Source organism: Orycteropus afer, unplaced genomic scaffold (genome assembly GCF_000298275.1).
Source record: "Orycteropus afer afer isolate SDZICR_OR568_19922 unplaced genomic scaffold, OryAfe1.0 scaffold00031, whole genome shotgun sequence".
NCBI classification, from domain to species: domain Eukaryota; kingdom Metazoa; phylum Chordata; class Mammalia; order Tubulidentata; family Orycteropodidae; genus Orycteropus; species Orycteropus afer.
This window is the reverse complement of record NW_006921618.1, coordinates 16,216,133-16,226,690: the sequence shown is the minus strand read 5'-3', so window position 1 is coordinate 16,226,690 and position 10,558 is coordinate 16,216,133. Positions and strand designations below refer to the sequence as shown.

Genomic DNA, 10,558 nt, shown 5'->3' with positions numbered 1-10,558 from the left:
TGGTAAACTGTGGTTAATGTCATGAGACAAAGTGTATGTGAACTGCTGTATGGAAAGTGAATTTGCTCTGTAAATCTTCACCCAAATCACAATTAAAAAAAAAAAGAGCTTACTGAGGAAGCACATCAGAGTCCCATAAGTAGAGGAAGAGGGATGTGCAGTCTTACAGATATCTGATATTTGACTTCCTCTTCCTTCCTTAAGAATCACAAATTCAGGAATTTTGTGAATGAGGGAACAAGAAGGGTAAAACTCCACTGAAAGGTGCAATTAGTTGAAGAATTGCTAGTAGAGAACAGAAAGCCCACCAATTTTCTTCTTCCCACTCTCTTGCAAACTCCTCAGGTAGATGAGAATGATTGTTCCATGGCTCCTGGCTATTAAAGTCAAAGTCTGGAGTTTCTTACCTAGTCGTTTCTTTGGATCCTCTTCTGAAGAAGGCTTCCGAAGACTTACTATTCTTTCGGGCTCTTCCTCTACTTGGACTGGACTAGCACATCTTGCACCCCCAACGGGGATGGTATGGCCGTTCTTTAGCATGGCATGGCTCAACTTCCCTGGATCCTCATCACCTGCAAGGCCCAAAAGAAAAGAATAAATGGAAGGAACTGGTCTAATCATATAGGGAGAAAAGCTGGTGCTGTTTAACTTCTTTCATTCCCTTCACCTCCCTTCTGATATTAGCTTATTATTTACATCTAGATTATTTCCATTTTTATATTCTAGTATTTCCTCTTTCCAATAAACATTTGATTGCTTATTATGTGCCAGGTGTCTGCTATATGCTAAGAAACCTAGATGAATAAGATAGATTTATAATACACAAGTAATTACAATGCTAAATGGCTATAAGAAAGAGCTACAACATGTAGAGTTCTGTGGAAAGAACGAAGAAGCAATTCTTCTAGGGGTGAGAGAAAGTTAGAAAAACTTCACAGAAATTGCATCTGAACTGGGTCTTGAATAATGAGTAGGAGTCCATCATATTGATAACAAGATGAGGAAAGATAGTCTAAGAAGATATGTAAAGTATGAAATCATCTGACATATTTGGGGATTGGTAATTGGTTTATTCTGGCAGAAGAACAGTGTGCACATAAGAAATGATCATGGGTGGGGCTGGAAAGGCAGGGCAGAGGCCAGGCTATAAAGCATACTAAACACTACATTCAGTTCAGAAGCCTGGACTGAACCGTGTAAGTAACAGGAAGCCATCAAAAGTTTAGAAGTAGGAGAGAGGTATGATCTGATTTATCTGCTGGGAAGGTTAACCCTGAGAGGCAGGAGGAGGATGGATTATAGAGGGGCAGAGACTAAAGTAGGAAAACCAATTCTGAGCTGATTTTAGAATCGAGGTGAGAGACAGCACAGGCTGCCCCATGATATACAGCCCGAATCCCTACACACTATAAACTGCAGGTTAATCACGGTGCTGGAGGTTTTGGGAGGACATGCACTGACCACTCATGACCATGGAAACGGTTGGTGAGATTTTTTCATGGAGACACTAGATAAACTTTTCCAGTTACTGCTGAGGTTTCCTAGACTCTTGGAGAAAAGAACTAAAAAATTAAGGCTAGGGACAAAAAACCTTTTTTCACCTCTCAGTGTCATGGAAACTAGAACTAGCTTGCTCTCTAACTAGTATCATTTTTTTGCTTTCCATAGTCAGATCCTTTGTATAATATCATTCTGGTGTCCTTTGAGTTAGTCCCTGAAGTCTCACAGACCAGCGCCTCTTATCCCAATCCACCATAAATCTCTTGACCCAAATGCTTTTCTTCTTTCTACTAGGAGACTGTCGTATTCTGTTGTCCAGTCAATTCTGACTTACAGAGCCCCTACAGAACAAAGGAAAAGTGCCCTGTAGGGTTCCTAGGCTGTAATCTTTACGGAAGTGGATTGACAAGTCTTTTGGAACCTCCAACCTTTTAGTTAGCAGCCTAGCACTTGACTGTTTGTGCCACCAGGGCCTGTTACTAGGAGATTAGACAGTATCATTCTTTATGGAGAGGTGGAGCTTAAGCTAGAAGCAGTAGAATCTAAGCACAGGAGTGCTACATGAAAATGTACTTCTAAAGCTAAAGTATTCTGACAACTACTTTCTTATTTTAAAAAGCAGAAGGGCAGGATGACAGTTACGCAAGAGTAGTAAGTTAATGGTTATGTTAATATAGCCCAGCTTTAACAAAAACAGGACTTTCTAGACTATAAAGGAATGAATGGTTTCAAAGTGAACAAAGACTGTTACTTTTGATGACCAACTAGTGTTAGTTAAGACACATTATTAATCAGTTTCTACTCAGGACACACTGTAAAATATATATAAAAGTGATCAGTTATATCTCAAGTTACTTATTCAGGAATGTCTACTTTGATATATCATTTCTAATGCAAACCACAATGCAAATGGTGTCTGCAATGCAAACAGTGGAGAAGTGTGTCTGGTTTCCATACCTATCCATGCCCCCAAACACCTCAGAAAAGCCATTAAATGTTTTATAATGTAGTCAAGTTAGAACCCTAATCAAGCCAAATGCCATCTTTGAGTATGAACAGGAATCAAACACTGCTTTTGGCCAAAAATGAAGATACATAAGCCAGGCCTCCAGAGCTTATCCCTTAATGTATAAAAAAGTTTAGGTCAATTCTCTGGTTGCCAGAATGGCATCCCATCCAACGGTTGCAGCTCATTTATCAATGAGGCCTTTGAGCTTCACAGACTAAAAACAACTTGAATCAAGAGCAGGACAGAAGAGACTGAACAAAGGTGAAAAACAAAAAAGCAGTAACCTGTGGGGTTTGTGATAATGAACAAGGAATGTGAAAGACAGGAGAGGGCATGGAGAGGAATGGCTACATCAAAAAAGCAAAACTAGTGGTAGCACAGTGCCTAAGGCACTTGACTGCTAACCAGAAGGCTGGTGGTTCAAACCCACCAGCTATTCCTAGGAAGGAAGGTTGGGCAATCTACTTCCATGGAGATAATGCCTCAGAAACCCAAGGAAGGGTTGCTATGAGTTGAATCGACTCTACAGCAGTGAGTTTGGTTTTTGAAGTGGTTGAAATGTTTTCTTACATATATTTTACCACCATTTATAGAAAAAAAAAAAAATAAGGGCCAAAAGTGCTGCTGTGGAGGCATTATAATTGTAGGTAACTATCTAAATACCTGGATTTCATGACCTACTGTAAAAAGGAGTCATGCATATCTGATATTACAGAAACAATTATAACCTATATTAAAAGAATTGCCTTGATAAATCCTGGAACAACCGAAGCCTTTCATTACTTTATATCCTGAAAAAGGCTATATTTGACTTCCTTCTGACATTTCCAGAGTTTTTTTTTTACCTCAAGTGCAATGTACATTTTGATCATTAAAAAGTTACACAAAAACAAAAGTAAAATATGCTCATAACTAATCCTGTAGAAAAATATAAAGAAACCCGCAGCTGCATCCCTATCTCATCCTCCAGAGCAACTGATACTGAGAACATTTAGTGCCTTCCCTTCAAGCTTTTTTACTCTGCTTAGTTTACTCGTGATAGCAAATCTTTGGTATAATATTTAATTTAATATTGTGAACAGGCATTGCATCCACATGGTTCAAAACCCAAAAGCTTTCATATTCCATCTGTTCGCTTTCCTTTGCCCATCTTCCAAAAGAGAACGAAGTGAAATGAAATGTAATCACTATCTTACTTTTATGATAAACCACTTCATATAAATCACATAGTGGAGAAAGTTTTGAAAATATTAAATCAGCAACGAGGGTTGAAATAGCAAAACATGATCTTTACGATAGATAAAAGATTAGAGCAGCAATATGAATACAAGGTTGGTTTTAAAAAAACCAGTAAATACGGAAATAGCACACAGTGCTGCAGCTGGCATGAAGCTAAGGACGCAGAGAGAGACAGGGATGTCTGCCCTGGGACCTTTCACCAAGCGCTCAATTTCACAGAAGACCAGGGCCAGAAAGGTGGATGGACGCTTGGAGGGAAGGGTGCACAGCAGTTTTTAAAAAAACAAAACAAAAATGACACCACCAGAGCCTAACCCACAACAGCATCAACAACCTATGCCACAACACAGCAACAACAGCAACAAAAAGGGAGTGGTGGTGGAAGAAGATACGAAACCTAATGAGAACTGACTGAAGACCAAGCGAAGACCAAGCGCACAGAGACAGGCATATACCATTCATTTGCAAACTCACCCTGCTCAGGGTCTTCCAACAGAACCCCTCTCTTAATCAGCTCTTCTCTCGGTTTTCGCATAGATATCTTTCGCTCTAAAACTAACATTAAATTGGAAAATAGCAACTCAGAAATGTGGCAGTTAAAGGTCAACTTTACTCTTAACATTCTAACTGCACAAGTAAAAGAATAAAGTGGTTCCAATTTCTATTCTTAGGACAGAAAAGAACAGGGAAACAAATTTATTTCCAAAAGGGACTCTTCATGTTTAATTGTAAGCCTTTTTTAAAAAATTTAAATTTCAGTCAGTTATCTATGAATGAACTGTATGTGTGGGTGGGAAGTGGGCAGAGATGGAAAAAACCAGCATCTTCGATTTGCTACAGTTTAATCAGGAACTCCATCCATCACTCCACAGATCCCATCCAAACACCAGCCTGGGAATGAGGCTTCACTATATACAAGGCTTAGTGAGGGGCCACTTGGTTGTTCAATTTTGAATGATTAATTCCGTCTTTAAATTGGGGGTTACAGAAGCTTGGGAAAAGAATGAAAAAGTCAGATCCTTAAACAGAGAACTCTTTAACTCAGAACATATTTAAATCTTAATATTTTACCTTCTGATGTCTCTTTAAATTTATCACTACTTTTTTTTTTCCGCCACTTCCACGGTTTGAAGATCTTGCCAAAGCCTGAGAATTTGCTCTTCCTTTTGGTGGGAGGCGTTGTGTCTCCTGCTTCCACACTGTCCAAGACCATGCCAGGGTCTGCAGTGAGCCGGCCTGCTTCTTCTGTTGCATAGTGAGAAGGAGAGAGGGAAGAGAAGAGCAATTTATTATTTCAGCAACATCTCTGAAATGTCCCTTCCCCCTCTCTTCCTGTGGTGGTTGGAAAGGATCAGAGCAATGATAAACAATCATGCAGACAGTCAGACTCCTTGACATCACATGGACACCAAACATCAATATCCCTAACAGATAAATTACCAAAGAGGAAAAGGAACCAAACCAAACTGATATAATTTTGGAATAAAAATTCAGTGAGACGATTAGAACCAGCTCGAAATCTTTTAAAGGCCCTCTCACAAGAGAGTGGGTGTGTTCCTAATCTGCATGAGATCTCACCTCAGTGTAGCCTGGCCTATTTCTGTCACCATTCTCATTCTCTGAGCATGGAGGAAGGCCCTTCCCTCCAATCTCCTGTGTCACTGAAGCAGGGAATTCTGCCTTTACTGAGTGAGTCACTGTTCTGTTAAACAGTGCCCTCTGCCTGCCCCTCCTTCTTTCAGTATATAAACAGTTCCGGGAAGGGTAGCACATTAAGTGTTAACGCATTACTTACTCTGTTCATTAGATTATTTCCTTCCTTCATAAAAGGGACACTAGGTAGTTTTGGGCACTGGAATGTGCTTGCAGTAGGAAGCTGAAACGTTTTAAAATGGAGAGATATTTTTGCAGAAAGTAGAGGTGAGATTCCAAAATTTGCCAATCAAGTATTGTATTAGGGATAATCCTGATTTTATGAATGTGACAAAAAAACATAGCTGACACAATAAACTTGGAGATTGAAATGAAAGGCCATGAGCCCCTCATTATGATCCACATGCAGGGCTTAGTTAGTTAGCTTTAATAGCAGAGAAAGGAGCAGCCAAGGCTGGGTGAAGATAAGGGTAAAAAAAAAAAAAAAAAAAAAGGCAGGAAGGCAACAAAAAAAAAAGCAGGAAGGCAACACAATATAGTTTTGCACTCCACCTACTGTACCAGGGTTTTCTGGAGAAGTCTAGAGGGGAAGAAAAAAAGAGTCATGTGGAGTAACAGTCCTGGAATTAAAGTGGGACCTCTATTTTATAGAAATATATCAAGAAACATACTGTATTACAGCATGTGATAAGTTAACATATTTACTATAAACAATTTCACATCTGAAGCAAACAATACTTTTTGGGACAGATAAAAGAGCAGCAAAATACATACACTAAAAAAAGATCAACTCTCTTCTTTCAATACTGTAGATATTTTTCATAAAAGAAAATATACAATTGACAAACACTGATTTTTTTAGGAATAGTTATCAAATTCATTATTTTTTTAGATAGGAGTCTAAGGGAGTCTGATGAGAGTCAGATTTACACAACTCATAATCAGAGTGATTACAGCAATGACTGCTGATGCATTCGTTTGTTGTGTCCACAAGACTTAGGCAAAATGGGGTCCTGGTTACTAAAGTCCAACACATTGAGACAGAGAACGGTGACTCTTCATCCTCACTGCATCACTTACTTGAGGGCATACCCTACCTGGGTCTCAACTATTTTGCTTCTTTTAAATGAAATGCTCTAGAATCTGATTATACCATTGAGGCACACTGAAAAAATATTTTTTTGCCAGAGACATTAGAAGAAGCCCTGTCATAACAGTTTCCCTCAATGGTACCTTGGGACAGGCCCCAAGAGTAGCACTAGGTTGACTATGATAGTTTTGCTTTTAAGAGTCACTGCTTTAATTAAGCCAGTATTTTCCTGATTATGAAATGTCATTAGGAACTAAAGACATTTCTAAGCATTTATATTATAATATTTAACATAGGTTAATGATAATGCTTTCAAAGACATAGGCAAGCTCAGAAATGCAATCACACAGCAAGCTGTTCATTCTCAGATAGTAACCTTACTTGCAGAGGCAAGGAAGGATCAAAACTTTAAATCTGCTAATCTACCATTGAGTGAACTTCACTCAGTTCCAAAAGAAACATAGGAAAATGCCTGTTTGGTTAAAAGTAATAAGGAAAATAATATTGAAATTAAAAAAATGCAGACTAATAATATGGAAGAAGAGGTTACTAGTGCTATATACTTTTCCAAAGAAAAATGACCAATAAGCTTAGAAATGTGAGAAGGTGGCATATTCACAAAGAAGTTCCTATCTTTAAAGTCCTTAAATTAAGAGTCAATTCAGCCCATTTCCACCTATCTTCTGGGCTATCTGATCAATTCTAAAGTAGAACTTATTCCACCATCTTTCAGTTCTTCATTATACTTAAGTTTAAACAGTACTTCTTATTTATATGTCACCTTTCTCTTACAGATTCAAAACAGCATCATGCTATTCTTTCAAACATATTTATGGCTGCCAGCATAGGTGCTCAAAACAGATGTGTTTTCAAAGTGCTGTGTACATAGAAAATATCAACAGCTTATAAAACTAATTACTGCATCCATAGCCAGTCACATCTAGTACTTAGTTCTCCTTTCTTTATGTAGAAAATTCTAGTCACTGACTACAAAAAGCAAAGAGAGCAGCAGGTTTTTTTTTTTTTTTTTGCTGCTCCATGCAAATATGTGTAATTTTTATGTTTACAACTTTTAGAAATGGATATGCCTCTTGCCTCATGCAGTGAGATTCAGTGCCAAGCCCTGCCCTAGTTATCATCCCAAATTCATTCATCCAGTCTCTCTCTATTCCTTCTGTAACATATTCATATGTATGCATATGTCACATCTCTTAGGAAATAGAACATTATTTCAGTGACACCCAAATTTAATATTTGGATTCAGGCCAATTGCTTTTTCAAAATAAATAGTCTCCAAGAGGTAAGATACAAATGTATTTTCAAAAGTTTCCAAGTAATTCTTATGATCAACCAAGCTTGTTACATCCAGCTGTAGATTATTATCTGGAAATGTCATGTATGTGAAAATAGACAGAGGCAGACCATCTCTGGCTGTAAACTGCTTCTGGTTTAAGAGTAACAAACTACAAAATTGTGTTATCATTCTAGTATTTTCTGTGCAACAAGGCAGAATTGTGAGGATCTTGTGTTTCCTTGGGAGCTCAGGTGGCACAGTGCTTAAGGCATCTGACTGCTAACTAAAAGGCTGGAGGTTCAACCCCCCAACCACTCCCCAGAAGGAAGGTTGGGCAATCTACTTCCATAGTGATACCACCTAGCAAACCCAAGGAGGTGTCGCTATGAGTCAGATCCGACTTGACGGCAGTGCATTGCGTTTGTTGTTGCGTTTGTATTTCCTTGTCTCAGCTGTAGTTCAAACAAAAACCAAACTCACTGCAGTGAAGTTGGTCCCAACTCATAGCGACCCCTCCTTGAGTTTCTGAGGCAGTAACTCTACTATAGGTTGCCCAGTCTTCCTTCTGAGGAGTGGCTGGTGGGTCTGAACTGCCAGCCTTCTGGTTAGCAGTCAGATGCCTTAGGCACTACATCACCAGAGCTCTCAAGCAACAAAAGAAGTGCAGTTTTTGGTTCCAGATTTGTATTATCTTCCATGTGCAGAGTTCCTGGATGGCACAGTTAAGCACTCAACTACTAGTCAAAAGGATGGTGGTTCAAATCCATCCAGAAGCACTTTGGAAGACAGGCCTGGCAATCTGCTTCCATAAAGTCACAGCCTTGAAAAGAAAGCCCTATTGACAGTTCTATTCTCTGATTCCTTGGCAACCAACAAAAATAAGAACATGTTCTATGTGCAGCTGAAGAGAAAGTGCACTTTGCAGTTGCTGGGTGTAGCGTTTATATATGCCAACTAGGTCAATTTGATTAATTGTGTGGTATAAATCATTAGCATCCTTTGTGATGTGTTGGAGGCCTGTTCTATCAGTTATTGAGAGAGGTATGTTAACATCTCCTACAATAAAAGTGGATTTGTCTCTATCCTTTTAGTTTTCTTTATTTTTGCTTTATATACTTTGAAGCTGTTACTTCTTGTTGTTGTTGTTGTTATGTGCCGTCGAGTCGGCCCCAACTCATAGCGACCCCTCCTTGGGTTTCCGAGGCAGTATCACTACGGAAGTAGGATTGTCCAACCTTCCTGTTACTAGGTACATACAAATGCAGGGTTATTGTCTCTTCCAGTTGAACTGACCCTTTTAACATAAAATTTCCCCTAACGCTCTAGTTGCAACTCTTTTGCCTGAATGTTTTTCTATTCATCTTGATAATCACTAACTTGAAAAAAAAATTTATTGTGGTGAAAGTATACATAAAAAAACATAAGCTCTGAACAATTTCTCCATGTAAAATTTAGTAGATAATCACTGACCCTTAATTGGAGTGCTTAGTCCATTTACGTTTCGTATTGTTACTGACATAGTTGGGGTTAAGTCTACCATCTTGCTATACCCACTCCTCACTTATTGACATGATTAGGTTGCAAAGGCCAAAGCGTTATGTGAAATCAGTGTTACCTGAGAGTAGGGGGCTATGCCCAGTCTTTGGTGCCAGTGTAACCACATTCCAGTCAATTACTGCCTATCAGTTGCCCCCGGCATGTCTCAGGATGTGCACGGTGCAGTGAATCCCCCTTCCCCACCACTGTGGAGCCCTTGGTGGTTGGGAGTGGTGGTGGCTGGGTGTTGCCACTGCCTCCCATTCATCCTCCATCCGCCTTGGCCCTACAGTCCGGAGGAGCCCCATTCCCACTCCTCCCTTTCCTACCTTCCCCTACCAACTTCCTTGGTACCTTTGGGCCCTTGCCTAGCCTCCCCCAGCCCTCCCCCAAACTTGTGTCTTCTCGTTGTTGCCTCATGCCTCCACTGTAGAACAGAAATGAAAATGTCAAGGATGAATGGGAGAAGGTTTCCTGCGGCCAGCTGGCCAGTGCCTCATGTGGCCCAGTCACTGCTGGGGTATCCAGTGCATCATCCGATGTGGCCCATGGAGGGTGTTCCAGGCCCAGCTATGGCCCTGCATGGGGCCCAGACCATTGAAAGTGCTGCCTGAGAATTTTTTCAGAGTTGCTGTAAATGCAAACCACCAGATAACTGAGAGTCAATAAGTGAGAAGTAGGTGTATTTATTTTCAATTTTTCTCAGTTATATTGTGCATCCTTGACTTATAACAATCTACCTTAAGTTGGTATTTTTACTGCTTCCTGAACAATATAAGAATCTTGTAACAGGTTAACTCCACCCCCTACCTGTCTTTTAATGCTATTGTTGTTAAGTATTTTACTTCTACATACATGTAACACTGAATACAGGAAATACTATTATTGGTGGTTTAACAAATCGTATTTTTTTCTATTTCCTACATATTTGCCCTTTCAGGAACTCTTAATATCTTCCTGCAATTCTATCTTTCCATTCAAGATCACTTTATCTCATCTTCATTTTTGAAGAATATTTTCACTGAGTATATAGTATTTCTCAGAGCTCTGGTAGCATAGTGGCTAAGGCACTTGACTGCTAACCAGAAGGCTGGCGATTCAAACCCACCAGCCACTCCTCGGAAGGAAGGTTGGGCAATCTACTTCTGTAGTGATACTGCCTTGGAAACCCAAGGAGGGGTTGCTATGAGTTGGGTCCGACTTGACAGCACATAACAACAACAACAATACAGTATTT

At 39.6% G+C, this 10,558-nt stretch overlaps 1 protein-coding gene across 1 annotated transcript in view; it reads right to left on the bottom strand.

Annotated features, from left to right (window-relative positions):
- The window catches only part of PHACTR4 (phosphatase and actin regulator 4), a 59,676-nt gene extending 53,700 nt beyond the window's left edge, over positions 1-5,976 (bottom strand). The window contains exons 1-4 of the mRNA XM_007935893.2: positions 5,958-5,976; positions 4,820-4,993; positions 4,223-4,303; positions 408-572 (exon numbers count right to left, since the gene is read on the bottom strand). Of these exons, the coding sequence (XP_007934084.1) occupies positions 408-572; positions 4,223-4,303; positions 4,820-4,961 (388 nt within the window). The 5' untranslated portion in view covers positions 4,962-4,993; positions 5,958-5,976. The remainder of the gene's footprint in view (positions 1-407; positions 573-4,222; positions 4,304-4,819; positions 4,994-5,957) is intronic.
- Between the last annotated feature and the right edge of the window lie 4,582 nt (positions 5,977-10,558).